The sequence below is a fragment of the Neopsephotus bourkii genome, unplaced genomic scaffold (genome assembly GCF_033783945.1).
Source record: "Neopsephotus bourkii isolate Nb327-2 ecotype Australia unplaced genomic scaffold, CSIRO-AGI_Nbou_v1 NB_1328, whole genome shotgun sequence".
Classification (NCBI taxonomy): domain Eukaryota; kingdom Metazoa; phylum Chordata; class Aves; order Psittaciformes; family Psittacidae; genus Neopsephotus; species Neopsephotus bourkii.
Window position 1 is genome coordinate 2,769,941 of NW_026901808.1, and position 17,438 is coordinate 2,787,378.

General features: G+C 40.2%; 1 protein-coding gene and 1 long non-coding RNA gene across 3 annotated transcripts in view; one reads left to right on the forward strand and one right to left on the reverse strand.

The window, feature by feature from the left end:
• Positions 1–1,492: 1,492 nt before the first annotated feature.
• Positions 1,493–7,149, reverse strand: LOC133219189 (uncharacterized). Its single transcript, XR_009727374.1, has 3 exons — positions 6,865–7,149; positions 5,863–6,183; positions 1,493–1,614 (listed from the first exon to the last, which is right to left on the reverse strand). It is a non-coding gene; the product is annotated as an uncharacterized LOC133219189 (long non-coding RNA).
• Positions 7,150–11,782: 4,633 nt separating this feature from the next.
• The window catches only part of ORC5 (origin recognition complex subunit 5), a 72,030-nt gene continuing 66,374 nt past the window's right edge, over positions 11,783–17,438 (forward strand). Inside the window, exons 1-3 of one of the 2 annotated variants that reach the window (XM_061366317.1) lie at positions 11,783–11,880; positions 14,661–14,814; positions 16,303–16,395. In XM_061366317.1, coding sequence (XP_061222301.1) covers positions 14,668–14,814; positions 16,303–16,395 — 240 coding nt within the window. In that variant the 5' untranslated portion in view covers positions 11,783–11,880; positions 14,661–14,667. Of the gene's footprint in view, positions 11,881–14,607; positions 14,815–16,302; positions 16,396–17,438 lie in introns of those variants that run through there. The other variant, XM_061366318.1, reaches the window with a different exon arrangement.

Genomic DNA, 17,438 nt, shown 5'->3' on the forward strand with positions numbered 1-17,438 from the left:
CGTAGCAGACCATAAGATGTCTGCCACTGCTATGCATCTTTTGCAGGAGGATGGCAAAGGGAAAAGCAGCAAAGATATCTGTAATTAATTGTTTCCCCTTGAAGTAACAAAAAAACGTAACAAACAAGTGTGTGAAGTACATAAGACTTCTGGAATCTTGTGAACGTGTGGCAACGCAATGGTACATGCATAAGCTCTGCAGCAGTGGGCATTTATTCCATGCCTGGATTCAAGAATTGCTGATGCGGCTGGGTTTTATTTTCCATGGCAGTTTCAGTAACACTGACAACTTAAAAATGAACAACTTTAACAGATCAGTTTCTGGATTACGCTGGAGTGGGGTAGAGGTCTGCAGTTCCTTTTGAGCCATAGCTGTATTTTGATCAAGGCACATTAATATCATGACTTGATTCATAAATAATTGATGTGGCTGTTACACCATTTTGCCTTTGATCTTTTCAGAATGAAACAGAATCCAACACATGCAGTGTCTTGAGACATGTAAGCAAATAAAACTGAGGTATCAGCAGAATATATATTGACACAAAGGCAGGGTTTGACAGCACCACTAGTTTCACAGAGAAGAAAGTTAGTGTATGCTGGAAGTTCAAAATTATCAGTTGAAATGTCCTCAAATGAAAACTATTTTTACTCATAGTTGAGAGAATTCTTCTTAATAGAATATCAGAAAAGATATTTTTTCTTTTAAATCTTCTCATCTTCTCTATCAAATACAAATTTGGCTTCTACCTCGACTCTAGCTCAGCAATGCTAACTCCCTATCACTTCAAGTCAGTCCTCTTTTGTACAAAAGTAGAAATCACAGCCTTTCTCTCTCACATCAGTCTTTGGAGACTAATAGGGTCTAAGACTGCAGAGTTAAAAAGGTCTAAACCAGAGTTCTTAAACTGCACAGAATCATGGAATCAGCAAGGCTGGAAAAGACCTTTAAGATTATGATGTCCACCCATTACCTCCGGACTGTGAAGACCACCACTCCCTCTCTTGACCTTCAGTGGGCAACGTTTCCATTCTGCTGGTCACCTGTAACCCAAGCACCGTTATGGATCCCTTTATTCTGAAATGGTATCTCTATGCAGCACAGGACTTTTGCGTATATAGCCCATCACCACACACACATCTCACTCTTCAACAGGAAATTTTGCCTACATCTCTTACCTGATCCTGGTGTCAACCAACACTGTCCTTCTAGTCATGGCCATGTACACTTAAACAGGTTTTTATACATCTTAAATACCAGCAGAGCTATGTCTTTCCAATTCCTTCCTTAACATACTGCCTTTTGTTATAATATATACCAAGGAAAGAAAAAGGCAATAATTAGGCTTCTGCTGCACTATGATTATGACTTATTCTGCTGATTAACCTGGCCTGTCCCCAGCCGATCTGTTTAGTCTTTTGGACTTCAACTTCACTCATACACATAGGAACAGAATCTGTAGGTTATAATTATGAAGTATGTGATCATACCTTGGAATGAAATAATATTATACAAAGATCCTGGGGATGGTGGAGGAGAGTCATCAAAACCAGCCTGTTGATTGTGAACTTCTCTTACAAAGCTGAAAATTAACAGGCCAACAGCTGATGGACCTACAGATGGGGAATACCAAAAAGAAGCTTGAAGGTGGAGTATGATACTCAATATATGATATTGGTAAATACTGTATGTAGTTCCAGAACTGATTTTTAAATACTGCAAAAATACTGTTTGCATGTCACAAGCAGAGGGTATACCTTACTGTGAGACCATACTACTAAATAAAGAAAAGAAAAAACATTTGTTAAGTGCAGAAATTCTCAAAGGCAGCACAGATTTTTCTGCAGATAAAAAAGCTGAGTATAGGTTGTGTAGGGTTAGTGCTAGAATGCTTTGAGAAAAACTACGGTTGTTATAAATACTGATAAAGTAGCTGAAAGACATGAAGAAGAAAGAGGTCAGTCCTACCTGGCCATTTACTGCTACCCAAAAGGTACTGTAAGGGAAAACAATCTGTATCTACTTAGGTTTGTATAGATTTTTTTCTTCAAATCATGTGTTATTTACTGTAGTTGAAAGAAACCGCAACACACTGGTGATAAATGATCTACTACTTAAAACTATCTTGCATTCCTTTGCTTATCACTTAACAAACAGACACCTTTTATTAATATAGAAATGCGAGATTAATCCAGTATCACTGTGGGTCTTATTGGTTAGTTGCTTTTATTCTACAAGCAAATTATTTCAGCTCAGTACAAACAGCAAATCAATTTTCTGCTTACTGTCATTACCACTAATCAATAATTAATTGGGATTATTAACAATTGTTAGCATGGAATTTTTCTCCTCTGCACTTATTTAAATGACAAATTTATTTTGCTGAGAGGCTGGCATAAGACCGAGACAGCTGCATGGCCATGGAAAATAAGCTGAAGGAAAAGTTCAAGCTGAGAAGAAGATAGGACTTCTTATTAGTCTCAGTAAGCAGTCTACCTGCCCAGGGAAAAATTTAGCTGCTTTTTTACTTTTATATATTAAAATAGTGATATTAAAGTTTAGTCTACAAATGTGATGACTCAGTTGTCGCTTCGTTCTGCAGCCTCAATATTTAGTTGATTTAGTTGATTTTCTATTTAAAGATTAAATTCATTTTCAATTCTACATTGATAAAAATGCATTGGGGTCTATCCCTCATAATTTACTGGAAGCTAGCAAAGAAAACCCCACAGGAATGATATTGCTGTGACTATGAAACAGCAACCGACTCAACCTCTTTTAAAATAATCCCAAACCCAGATGAAAGAAAACTGCCTCACAATAGATGTTTCAGCAGTTATACATCCAATTTAAGGAAAGGAAAACTCTCTCAACAGATTATGCTCCCTGGGCATGTGAATTCTGCATCACAGATGATATCATGGGAGAAAAAAAGCACTTTAAAGTTTTTAGGATGTCATGTCCTAATGCAAAAGACTTTGTAAACAGAAGTAAAGCTTTAAGCCAGGGCTGTCAGCAGGCTTTCTTTAGGGGTTTAGGGTACCTCAGAATATGGACAAGGATAAAAGCAGTGTCAATTACTTCTTGGCACTATGGGGAGTTAAATATAGGTGAAAACAACTTTAGGTTTACTTCAACTTACACTGGAATCTAGAAAGCTCCTGTATAAGTCTACAGTTGAGGAAACGCAGTTAACATAGACTTAAATGATGGAATTAATGAAGGTGTTAAGGGATCTCTAATGAAGTGTCTCTGTAAACTGCCCATGGTGGTACTGTGTTTTAACTGTTGTAACTATGGTTAAAATCACACAATCCAGTCAATGTGGCTGTAAAGCCTTCACCCCAGCACAGCTACCTGTGTCTGGACTGGAGCAGTAATGACCAGATGCCACAATTTTGGTTCAAATGACCCATGAAAAAATGGGATTATGGATTTTGAATATCAGAAATGCATATGCAGTAATATCAGTGACTCTCCCAACCTGGATCTGCATGTTTACTTTTGGTTTCTCGTTAACCGAGTTGCTTTACCCTGTTGTCAGTGCACTGAATAGCCACATCTTTTTCCATGTCACATCTTATGAGTGAGAGAGTGGCAATTCCTTTTTGAAGTAAAACATTTCTTAGTTTTGAAGTAAAACATGGTTTTTAGAAGTGCCAGTGTCCCATCTGTTATGATACTATGCCACAAATTTGTCTGAACAACCAGCTGAAATTTAGCGTTATTTGGCTCTGGTGATATTTTTATCAAATCTCATTTGGGTATCAAACTCTAGGTGGCTCATCATATATGTTTGCAAAATCTTCTGCATTAGATGCTATGGGAGTATTTAATCCCCATAATTACTGATTTTAATATTTATGAGTTATAAATAAGAGCTTCCTAACTACTAATTCCTTGAAAATCCACTGTTGGTAATCAGAATCATAGAGTAGTTAGGGTTGGAAAGGACCTTAAGATTAGAATAGAATAGAATAGCTAAGGTTGGAAAGGACCTTAAGATCATCTAGTTCCAACCCCCTGCCATGGGCAGGGACACCTCACACTAAACCATCTCACCCAAGGCTCTGTCCAACCTGGTCTTGAACACCGCCAGCGATGGAGCATTCACAACTTCCCTGGGCAACCCATTCCAGTGCCTCACCACCCCCACAGTGAAGATCTTCTTTCTTATATCCAATACAAACTTCCCCTGTTTAAGTCTGAACCCATTACCCCTTGTCCTATCACTGCAGTCCCTAATGAAGAGTCCCTCCCCAGCATCCCTACAGGCCCCCTTCAGATACTGGAAGGCTGCCATGAGGTCTCCACTCAGCTGAACCAGGCTGAACAGCCCCAACTTTCTCAGCCTGTCTTCATACAGGAGGTGCTCCAGTCCCCTGACCATCCTCGTGGCCTCCTCTGGACTTGTTCCAACAGTTCCATGTCCTTTTTATGTTGAGGACACCAGAACTGCACACAATACTCCAAGTGAGGTCTCACGAGAGCAGAGTAGAGGGGCAGGATCACCTCCTTCGACCTGCTGGTCACTCTCCTTTTGATGCAGCCCAGGATACGGTTGGCTTTCTGGGCTGCAAGTGCACACTGAAGCCGGCTCATATTCAGTTTTTCATCGATCAACACCCCCAAGTCCTTCTCCTCAGGGCTGCTCTGAATCTCTTCTCTGCCCAACCTGTAGCTGTGCCTGGCATTGCTCCGACCGAGGTGCATTTGGCATGGTTAAATTTCATAAGGTTGGCATCAGCCCCCCTCACAAGTGTGTCGAGGTCCCTCAGGATGGCATTCCTTCCCTCCAGCGTATCAACCAAACCACACAAATTAGATTGTTAAACATTCATTTTTGCCTATCTTTAGCAAACTTCATGAGAAAGTATGGATCAGATCCTGTTTCTGATTCTACTGCTTAGTGCTAGTGGAAGAGAACTGGTGCTGGCTTCAAGCAGTGCCAGCTTACCACCGGCATTATGCCCTGGCACTGACACAGGGGCTGACTGAGGACAGCAAAAGATGTGGAGGAAATATACTGCAGTCTTGCAACCCCAAGCCCATGAAATTGTCTTCAGGGACTATTTCTCCTGATGTAACTCAGAGTCCTTTGGTCCAAATATTTTGTTAGGAAGTCTAACTACCCCTGATCTTGTTTCATGAGAATGAGGAGTTGAGCTGATAACTTGAAGGTATCTAATAGCTTCTTGCAGTCACAAGTGCAATGTGAGCTTGCACAAAGATATCTACCTCTGTATGAGTTCAACTGACATTAAGTAGAATAGTTAGGCTTCTGGTGTGCATTTAAAATGTGTTCAGACTGCTTTTTTATGTCATCTTTCTACAGCTGGTGCATAGAGCTACTTTTCCCAAAATGGTCTGCAAGCAGAGTAGGTGTAATTCAGACAGATCAAAGTCACCTGGTATGACATAATTTTGCCCTTCAAATGTTCTTCTTAATAATGTATTTTCGAAATAACACATTGCAGAATTATAGCAATTTGGAATGGCAGCTTCCCATCTGAATAAACATTAAGGAGTTTGCTTTTATTATTGTATTTTACTCAAGTTTGTGTTCCTCCTTACTGCAATATTGTACTTAAAATATTAAGTTACAACATTGTCCTTTAGTTTAAGCTGCTCTTCACCCCTTTGGTGTCTACTCTTCAACAAGGCTTAAATCCTACCCTTATTTAGGATGGGTCAGACAGCCACCAGCAGATAAAACTGAAACCATTTTAGAAGTTATTGCAGGTGTCTTTTCTCTTTCATTATTTAAGGTTAGTTCCTTTACCACAATGTGCACAATGAAACACTTGATATCTTTTCATCCCCTTTGAAGAAAAATCACCCTGATTTTAAATAGTCTTTACCTGGGAATTTAGGTTAAGTGGATGACTTGTGTAGAGGTAGACGATGACACTACCCTTTCCACTGACCTGGCTGAAAGAGCTGTATCATCAAACAAGGCAGCAAACATGGTTGCAATAATTTCTTAAGCCACCTCAATGATACTTTGAAGAGAATATCTTTCCAGAGCAATAATTTCTTACTTCCTTGCTTTTTGGCAGAGCCCTTTTCTGCACCTCTGTCAGCTTGAATTGACTTTTTTTGAATAGGAAGAATCTGCTATGTAATAATCCAGATGCAGTTTCAATAGCATCTCATATAACGGCATCTCCGGTAAAGTGTGTCTTGGAAAGACTGAGAGAAATAAAAAATGAAATACTGCACATATTCAATATACATAATTCTCTCTATATAGTTCTACATATATACAGGATCAACATAGACTGTATGTATTCTTTAGACAGATACATGTATATATAGAAATACATAAAAAATTAGAGAATCTAACACTGTAATTTACTTAAGCACATGTTTATAAGTTTAAGGAATGAGGAAGCTGAGTGATCTGAATTAAGTAAGTGTATAATCTAAACTTGTTGCTAAACTGGAACTATGGATAAGAAAACTTAAATGAAAATTAATAACTACTTGTACTGAAAATGAGTTTGACAAACAAAAAGTATTAATATATGTGACCACAAACACAAATGTGAAAGGACTCTCCTGCTGTTAAATGCGTGTTCCAAACCTCAGTTTACTCAGTTTACTGTTTGCTTTCTCATTTTGAATATATTTGATATGTAAGCAACTCAGTCAGAATAAGATAAAAAGATGTGACAGTTTAGTATAAATTAAGAAATCATTTCAAGCTGTGCAGAAATGTATATAACATCATGAAAACCGATGTAAACAGAAACAAAATTATTATGCTATACATAACCAGCTACTCAGACACAAATCCGATCTCTAACAACTGCTACTTAAGGGTTTTGACCTCATGAATAAAAATAAAAAATTACACTTACTAAATTTAAGCAGTTTTACTGGAAAGCAGAGACTTCCTGTAGGAATAATTAGACATTGTTAGGCCTGAGAAACAGGACAGAACTGTTCAACGGTCTTCTGTAATAGCTTTTTATCTGCAGGTTTAAGAGTCCATGATTCTGTACTACTTTACTTCAAATCAGTCCTGCAAAAACATACCATTATATCCCACCTTTTCAATAAATATAGGTATTATCAATAATTTTAATTTATTAAAGCTATACAGATTTATATTTTTTTTTTTTGTTTTTATCTCATGATAATAATGGTGCCACTCTGGATTAATGAACAGAATTATTCTGGGTATTTTGTTTGAATTCCAGGCTAGAAGCTAAATGAGACAGTAGGGGTGGTTCCACTCGGTTAATAAGCAGGTTTTGGAAGCAAGGGTGCAATTACTGAAGTAGCTGGTTTTTGGTTTGGTTTAATTTCAGCTGGAATGGTTCCCTGAGCTAGCCCTCTTCATAAACTAAGACCAGAAAATTAGTGGAAGTGGGAGTGGGCCAGGAAGAGTAAGACTTCACTCTCTCAGGCAATAATGGATTCATGTTGTGTTAAAGTGAACCTGGGAGGGACTGCAGCCTGAGCCATCAACGTTCCTACAGGACCACAAAGGTGAAAACTACTTATTCAAAGAATGATCTCTCATTTTAGGATTTTTTTTCTCAATTCAAAGTCAAATTTATATCTGCTCAGCAGTAACCCATAGAAGATGCAAATTCTGAATATCACCAAGAACTGCTTCCAAAGTATTTCATCTTCCATGTAACACTATACAAATGTGGACTTTCTGATACTCCTTTCAGTTATACTTGTTTTTCGCTGAAACATGGCCTACTGGGATACAGAGGAACTCACACCAACAGATTCCATGGTTTCAAGAGCTAATAAAAAGCATTTCCCTCTGTTGGGAAGCATATTCCTTGATACGGTGCTTTAAAACACATCTATTATTTGAAATTAAGATCTTTTAACAAGCACAGTGGACTGAATTAGTGATACTTATGCCCAAATATATGCAAACCCAGTAACATTAAAAACAATTTCATATTGTTATTGCTTTGGCAAAACTGTGATAAATAACAGGCTATTTCAAAAATAAGTCTGTACAGAAATTGGTGCATATGACTGGAAATCAGTTGTATGCTTTTCTGCTTCTCTTTTCCCAATTTCAATCAGCATGTTTTGGTCCATTAATTCATAATATTTATCTATAGATCTGAAATTCTGTTCAGGACAAGCTATGATGACTTTGCATGCAGACATATATACACATACACAAACCCCTGACTCTTAAAAAGAAATCATGCTTGATTCACACAAGCTTTAGTTACCTATTTCTGCCAGCTCAGACTATGGAGGGGGAGAATCACTTTAGCTTTAATAACCCAACATGCAGTTGTCATATTCATCCTTCTAATACAATATGCAATGTTTATCACAGTATCACAGTATGCTAGAGATTGAAGGGACCTCAAAAGATCATCTAGTCCAATCCCCCTGCCAGAGCAGGAACACCTAGATAAGGTTACACAGGAACATGTCCAGGCGGGTTTTAAATGTCTCCAGAGAAGGAGACTCCACAACCTCCGTGGGCAGCCTGTTCCAGTGTTCCGTCACCCTCACTGAGAAGAAGTTTCTTCTCAAGTTTAAGTGGAACCTCTTGTGTTCCAGTTTGTACCCACTGCCCCTTGTCCTATCATTGTTTGTCACTGAGAAGAGCCTGGCTCCATCCTCGTGACACTCCCCCTCTATATATTTATATAAGCTAATAAGGTCACCCCTCAATCTCCTCTTCTCCAAACTATAGAGACCCAGCTCCCTCAGTCTTTCCTCATAAGGGAGATGCTCCACTCCCTTAATCACCTTAGTTGCCCTGCACTGGACTCTCTCCAGCAGGTCCCTGTCCTTCTTGAACTGAGGGGGACAGAACTAGACACAATATTCCAGATGCGGTCTCACCAGGGCAGAGTAGAGGGGAAGGAGGACCTCTCTCGACCTACTAACCACCCCCTTCTAATACACCCCAGTATGCCATTGGCCTTCTTGGCCACAAGGGCACAGTGTCGGCTCATGGTCATCCTGTCGTCCACTAGGACCCCCAGGTCCCTCTCCCCTACACTGCTCTCTAACAGGTCGTTCCCCAATCTATACTGGAACCTGGGGTTGTTCCTGCCCAGATGCAGGACTCTACACTTTCCCTTGTTATATCTCATCAAGTTATTCCCCGCCCAACTCTCCAGCCTGTCCAGGTCTCTCTGGATGGCAGCACAGCCTTCTGGCGTGTCAGCCACTCCTCCCAGCTTAGTGTCATCAGCAAACTTGCTGATAGTACACTCAATTCCCTCATCTAAATCGTTGATGAATATATTAAATAATACTGGTCCCAGTACCGACCCTTGAGGCACTCCACTAGATACAGGCCTCCAACTAGACTCCGCCCCATAGACTACAACTCTCTGGCTTCTCTCCTTCAGCCAGTTCACAGTCCACCTCACTACCCGATCATCCAGACCACACTTCCTCAATTTTATGTACAGTATCACTTTGATATGCTGTTGTATAAGGGGATATGCTATTATACAAGGGAATATATGTACAGGGGGGTAAGTGAAGTAAGTGAACCGTACAGGGGGGTTGTACGAGGGGGTACAAAGTTAAACTGCTTGACTGCTTAACACTTATACCGCTCAGCAAATACCAAATACCTATTGTGCTTACCATGCAGTACCAGAGCATCAGCTGCTGATAAGGAAAGTCAGTTACTTAATTCCTGTAAAAATCCCAGCTTTTGTAACTTGGATATTAACCTGACTTCTGAAGACTGCTAGAGAGCATGTGCAGCTACTAAAGGTGAAAAGTTTAGACTGAGGAACTCACCTGCTTCATCTTGAGACCCCTGCCCAACGACCACCAGGAGGCACTGCGCACGCGCAAAGGACTTTTTGCTCATTATAATACGGAGTGGGAATAGGGCTTAAATATGTATAGGCGTTTTGAGTAAGCTAATGCATATGAATGACTAGAGAATAAATGTAAAGGGAAAACGACGCTGAGGTGTGTGTGTCTTTGGAGAAGCCATTCCCCCATGCGCCTCAGCTGAATAAATGCGTACCTACTTTACAACTTTAACGAGTTGTGGAGTTAATCTGCGTATCAACTTCAACTGTAATTTGAAGTCGCTGTGCATTTTTAGGGCACTGTCTGCAAAGCTTGACTGCAGAAGCATCTCCACAGCCTTTCAGTTCTATTCTGTATTAACAAATACAAGTTATGTCCACAACTTCAAGACTATTTTCTTTTTCTCTTCTCTATTTGCAACATCTACTTTCCAGGTGTGAACAGAAGACACATGATGCGTCCAGACCCCTCATGTAGCTGACTCTGCTGTCCCCTCACAGGGTGCACCTTGAAGCTGACCCTCAACTGCACATACAGCTACAAGACAGCCCCCACACTTGTCTGTGTGCCTGTAAAGGATGTGACTCGAGCTAAACTAACCATTACCACAATCACATACACACCTGCAACTTCATTCTGACTCTAGGTCCCAGGCTTAGGCATGATCCCTTGACACCAGCACTGCTCTCCTACCCAAGGGCACAAACTTCCTTACACCCTCCTCACTGCTGCCAAGCAGCTTCTAACACGTCTCCAAAGCCACCTATGTCCAGGCACATGTGCTACAAGGGGCTCTCCCTTGATTCAGAGAAAACTCCAGGAAGTCGTCAACAAAGTTTTAAGTTGACAAGCAGGTATTCTTTATTGTGGTGCCGGGAGACACAGGGGATAGCTCCTCCAAGCGTGTCTCTCCTAGGCATCAACCAGGCTGTGATTACATTGTTCTTAAACATACATATTTGTTAGATCACATACATTACCTTAGACAATGCCTCCTGTATGCATACAAAAATGTGGAAGTGGGCTTTCGGACCCCCAGTGGTTATTTCTTCATCACTTTGTTTTAGGATCATTGTCATATCAGTAACCACCAGGTGGTTCTGGCAAAACTCATCTTAGTAATTTTCATTTTCTCTATAGTTGCTAACAAACCCCAAGGTTCTTGAGGTTACTTATTTATGAAACTGATGTGGCCTATTGTGTACAGGGGGGTTGTACAAGGGGGTTAGACAAAATGTACAGGGGGGTTGTACAGGGGGGTTAGACAGAAGGTATGGGGGGGGGGGGGGTTGTACAAGGCGTACTGCTTAAGTCATAGCTGGCTTGACAAGCTCAGCAGATGCCTTATCAGGCAGTACTAAGATAAAACTTCCTAACGAAGGGAATAGCTCATTAAACCAGTTGGACATAGACCAGACCCATCCAGTTCCTAAAGAGCATGCATGAGGACCGGAGGTAAAAAGTTCAAGCCTGAGGAAGACTCGCTTACTTCATCTTTAAGACCCCTACCCACAAGAAGAAGACTACTTACTTCATCTGAAGACCCCTGCCCAAGACCACCAGGAGGCACTGCGCATGCGTGGAGAGCCTTTTAGCTCATTACAATACGAAGCGGGGATAGAATATGAGTATGTATAGGTGTATTGTGCGACTTTACAGGATAAATGTAAAAGGAAAACGGCACTGAGGTACGCATGCTTTTTGGAGGACCTATCCCCCGTGCGTCTTCAGCTGAATAAAGCATACCTACTTTACAACTTTAACGAAGTTGTGGAGTCTATTCCGCTATCAATTTACAACCCTATTCTTCAATCAACCCCATTCTTCAATCCACATTATTCCTCAATCAACCCCACTCTTCACCCTGTAGGCTCAGACACCCCCCAGGATGAGCCGACCACCCGCCATAAACCGGCCGCCACAACCCCTTCCCGCCCCCTCCGCCGCTTTCCCGCATCTCCAGAGGCACGCCGGGACTGGGAGCGTCACGCATACGGCGCATGCACGGCGGCTGTGCACCTGCGCACTGAGGGACTGGCGGCGCTGCGGGTGCTGTGCGCATGTGCAGAAGGCAGCGGCGGGAGCGGTGAGTTGGGGTAAGCCTCCCGGCGGAGCGGGGTGGTGATGGGGTTGGTTCGGCACGGTCTGGCGCTTAGGCGGGTAAGGGGAGGAGAGTGATGTGGCGGGGATGACCTGCTGTTGCTGCGTTCCGCTGGGAATCGGTGTAGGGCTGTGCCGCTGTCCCGGCCGCCTGCCGCTCGGTCTGCTGGCGTCAGGGCTGCTGCCTGAGCCGAGTCCACCCTCGCCCCCACGTGTGCTCAGCTGAACCCAGCCGTTAACTCTGGTGGAGGGGGGTCGTCGTTCCCCCTTGGCCAGGGCCACCCTCTCTGGGGGCGCGGGTGCTTGTTGGGCCGACGGGGAAGCAGAAGCACACAAATCTCTTCAGTTCTGTCAGCTTGTGCTAAAGTGTAGAAGGACATGCCAAGTGTGGGTGTGTTAGGACTGATGGACTGAGAAGTGTTCCTAAATCAACAAATCCAGCCTTGAAATCTAACTTGTGCGTTTGGTATCTGACTTCAGACTCAGCTGCAAAGTATTTGTTTGGCCCTCCTCATCTGTCTGGAGTCACACGCACACGCGGTAAAACTCCCTGGTCAGGAACATCCTGATGATGATAATCCTTGTGTCAGCATTGCCATTTAATTTAAATTAATTGTTTTGTGAGTATGTTGCTCTAAGCATCCTTTTTTTTTTTTTTTTTTTTTTTAACTTTAGGATGGGAAGTGGTTGAAGATTAAAAGACCTACATAAAGTCAGTAGAGATGTAGGTTTTCATCCAGTGGCTTAAATATGTTTAGTGTAAGTTGATGTGCTGGGGTGCTTGAGGAGCAAGCAGGTCTGGCAGACAATGATGTGATCAGCAGGCGATTTGTGCTTTCCTGGAGTGAAGCTGGATGGAGAAGCTGAAGTACCTTATGGCTTTCGATGCGTTTAGCATACCAAGTCTATCTGTGTTCTCATGTAGTCAGGGGAACAGAAGAGCGGTCTTACATCCATGCAAACTTCAGCTTGCTTTAAAACTCCTTCTCTCCTTTTTTGTCCCCTGTTTTGGAGGCTGCTGTCTACAAAGTTTTTTTTTCTCATGCTTGATATTTATTCATACCTCATTTAGAGAGCAATTTTAATCAAGCTATTTTTTTTTTAATTATTTCATTTTGAATAAACATCTGAATAGATACAGTGAACAGGGGGCAGACCTGTTCAAAGCTGATCTTGCTGGTCTGATAAAATGGGCCAATGCTATTTGTATGGTTGTCTGTATGGAAAGTAATTTACCTTAATACATATGACTATGTGTTTGTTTTTTCAACAGCTGCATTACTTTGATTTCTTATATTTACTACATGAGTGATTTGTTTATTTTCAAGTTGCTTCAATCTTAGTTTCTTGATATCTAACTGTTAAGTGTGATACGATTACTTACAAATATGTGTAAAGTATTGCATTTCATTGTATTGGCATTACTTCTGTTATTGGGGTTATCCTTTTTTTCCCCCTTTAATTCCACTTGTTTTTCCCTTCATCATTCTCAATTCCATTTTTTAACTTATGAAGACACTGGAAATATAGAAGGAAAAACATCTTTCCCTAAATTTATTTATGGAAATACTTAGTACAGATTGCTCCCAGAAGGAACGTTGTTGCAAAGTATTTCTGTAAATACATTTGTATTTGTGAACCTCCTTGTCACCCACGATCTCCCTTTTTTTTTCTTCAGGACAGTTTGTTTTGCATTTCCCATGCTATTTCTGATCTCCTTTTGCTAACCTAATCTTTTCTGATGTGGCATTGTACTTACGTCCAGCATAACTTACTTGGCTGCCAATACTTACATTTAATGTGTTTGGAGTGCTTTGTTTGTTATCTTTGTTTTCGTAACATACAGATGTGCCTGCCAGCTGATGAGATATCTTATTGCACCTACCTAAATTTCCAAACTTAAATTTTTGGCTGTCAAGTAATGTTACATTTGACAAAGTCAGAATCCAACCCTTGATGTCACTTCATTTCTCTCTCTGCATGTTGTCCTTATCACTACAGACAAATGTACCATTTTTCCCAGCAGTTTTAGAGCTGCAGACAAAGTAGTATCTTTAACTGCGGTGTTTTTCCATACTCTGTCACTAAAATCCGGCTTTCCCAGTGTTTGGGCAATCAAAACCCAAAGTAGTCTTTCTTGACTAGTCCTTGTCTAAAAGCTAGACTATAATTAATATTACAGCTTTATCTGGTTTGGGCTCCTGCTACTTTTAAGGGGTATTTCCGATCTTTACCATTAGCTTGATTTTTTTCATATGTCTCTGCTGCTTTTAAGCTGGGGTAAGCGTTCCTGTTAATATCTGAAAAGCTGCTGTTTTGCCATCCTCATCTTTCCTTATGCTCTACATCTTCTCTGTTACTTGTAAATCGTAGTTTATTGGTTGTCCAGGGAGGTGATGTTCTGTGACTAATCTACTTTACTCAGTTTATTCCCCTGCTACTTTTAAATGTAGATAAAGCCAGAACTAAATAATGTATTTTTCCAGTTAACTAAACGATAACAATTCTGGTTATATTGATTTGCACATACCCTAGATGCCTTCCTCTTTTTATTTGATTTTTTTGAATTCTGTCAGGTATGAAAATGTCTCTATAATGCCTTACATAGTAAAGCTCGATCTTGATGAAGTCTATAATAATTATACCATTATCCTGTGCTAGACTGTTTAGATATCATGTCAATACCTCTTCATTTTCCTCCTTTGTGTGTGTGACAGCAAATGATAATTGAAGGATTTTATTTTACAGATCACTATTTCTTGTCTCTGCACGTCAGATGGGTCATGCCTGTTCAGGTGACTGACTACAGGAACGTCAGAATGCCTAACCTTGAACATCCAGCTTACCCAGCAGCTACACTGCTTCGGTTGGAAAGTCTGGTGCCTTGTCGAGAATCCCAAGTGTCCCTGTTGCTGTCAATATTTGGAGAGGTAATGCTCTTTGTATTGTAAGTTTGAACACAACAAACGCATTCTGCTGTCTCAGAAGGGAGAGTAGAAAATTAAGAGCATTTTTGTGATGTAATTATGAAAATACTCAGGTTGCCTTTTTGTTGGGCAGGTAGATTCTAGTGAATTTGAAGTTTGAAAGCTGTTTTGCAGCTGGAAGGACTCAAACTTACAGGCATTTGTGTCTTCTGTATCTGAAGCTTGACTTCTCCAAGACTTTGTTCCATCTTTGCCAGATAGTACCAGGAAGGACTCTGTCTCCTTCTCTGGTCTAATGTTCTGGGGTATACTTTTTTCCTTTTTCAGTGACAGTGTAGAAATTGTGTTTGATTTTCACCTATTAATCCAGTTAATCTGCACACCTGAATTCTAAGTACATGAAATTGGTCCTATTCTAATTAGTTGTGTTGCTGGCCATAAGATTTGGAAATCACTGGCTTGTTAACTGATCCTATTACTGCCTGGCATAGTTGTACTAAAAGGTAATAGGGATTTTCATCTGCAAACTTACAAGCAGTTGACATTCAGTTACCAATGGAAATCAGTATCTGTTTCTGGTTCTGCCTTTATTTATAGATATAATAATTACACAAATTAGAGCATTCAAATTTATGTATTTCAAACACAGTGGCAACAAGTCTTCTTAAAAAATAGATACTAAAATGCTTGTTAAATATGGAGGTTCAGAGTATCTGCATATCTTGCACAAGAGTGCCTTCACCTTGAATTAGTTGAATATTATTGTTTTTCATAAAAGGTCTTTATTTTTTGTATTAATACTGTAAGTCTGTGTACAAGAGTCTTAGAAATGAGAAAACCACAAAAAAACCCTGTTCAGAATGAAATAAAAAGAACAAGTTAATTATTTTCCTCACATCTTAAAAAAAAAAAAAAATCCCTGAAATACACAGCATCAGTACCATTAAATAAATAGAAGTATTATATCAAATACTGTCTTGTGAGAGGAGAGCTAGCTCCTGTACCATCTCCTCCACCAGACTGTTTTGTCTTTTCTGTTTAGTGCTGATGGAAAGAAAAGCAGTTTGTAGCATTTGCAGAAGTTAGGACAGTGTAAAGCCTGTAGTGTGTGCTTGCGAAGATTTTGTTTCACTCAGTTTACTGACTTGAATTAAGAGCCCACTGTTTTTCTGTCTTGGTATATGATTTTTTTTGTGTTTGTTTTTGTTTTGTTTTCTCATGGAAAATGTATCCTCCTATTGTAGCAGTTTCACTGGTAGCTTTATGTAATAGTTGATTCTTGGGCCTTATCCTTACAGCATTTCAGTGAAGATGAAAAACAAAACTTGGTCATGTTGATTCTATCCTAATTGGTGTATTTTATGTTTAATGTCTTAATTTAAAAGATACTTTTTTCTTTTGAAGGGAAACATCATTGGTAAATTTTCTATGTGTTGAATGAAAAAAACTGAAGCAGCAAAACCTGTTCTGTTTTGTTTTGTTTTTCCCTAGCGTCACCATTTTAGTTTTCCATCGATCTTTATCTATGGACATACATCTAGTGGAAAGACTTATGTTATGCAAACTCTTCTAAGCACCTTACAGGTAAGAATGTTCGCAATGATTATTGAACTTAGAAGATGGTCCCTCAAACTAGCTTCTACTTTCTCAAAATGGGTTTTCCTCAGCCATTTCTGCCTTCTTTATTCTTCTTCTTCGTTTACTGTGTGATGAATGTGTTGCTTCTCTCACTAGTGCAATTAGGATAAAATGAAGTTGTGCATATGAAATATAGTATAAATCATAATAACTTTTCTATAGAAATTTAAAACAGAAAAGGAACTGAATTTTGTTATGCTCATTCGCTTGACTTAATCTTAAACAGCTCCAGAGACAAATAACTAACTGTTGTGATGATTCCAGTTCAATCTGAGAGTTGCTTACATTTTTTTTTAATATTCTTGTAATTCTCCTTGAAAGTAATTTTACTTGTATATAAAAAGAATGAGAGAGTATATGAAAAACAGTGAGAAGAGTTTTCACTAATGGCAGCCTAAGAGCTTAAACTTAGTAAAGTTGTTAAAAGCATTCAGTAAGCATACAAGCTGTACGTGTTTGCTGGAGAAAAAAAAAAAAGCGATTCCAGAGGAAGGCCAGGAAGATGATCAGAGGGCTCGGGCACCTCTCCTGTGGAGATGAGCTGAGAGAGTTGGGGTTGTTCAGCCCGGAGAAGAGAAGGCTCCAGGAAGATGTCATAGTAGTCTTCCAGTACCTACAGGGGTCCTACAAGAAATCCTGAGAGAGACTTTTATAAGGGCAGGTAGGAATAGGACAAAGGGGAATGGCTTAAACGGAAAGAGGGGAGGTTTAGGTCAGGTATTAGGAAGAAGTTCTTTGCTATGAGTGTGGTGAGAAACCGGAACAGGTTGCCCAGAGAAGTTGTGGTTGCCCTGTCCATGGAAGTGTTCCAGAGCAGGTTGTATGGGCTTTGAGCAACCTGGTGTAGTGGAGGGTGTGTTGGAACTAGATGATCTTTAAAGTTGCTTCCAACCCAAACCATTCTGTGGTTCTACGAAATGGTTGAATACCAGGCAAATGCCATTCTTTCTTATACTGGTAGTTGTTTTTGCAGACTTGAGGTGAATGTT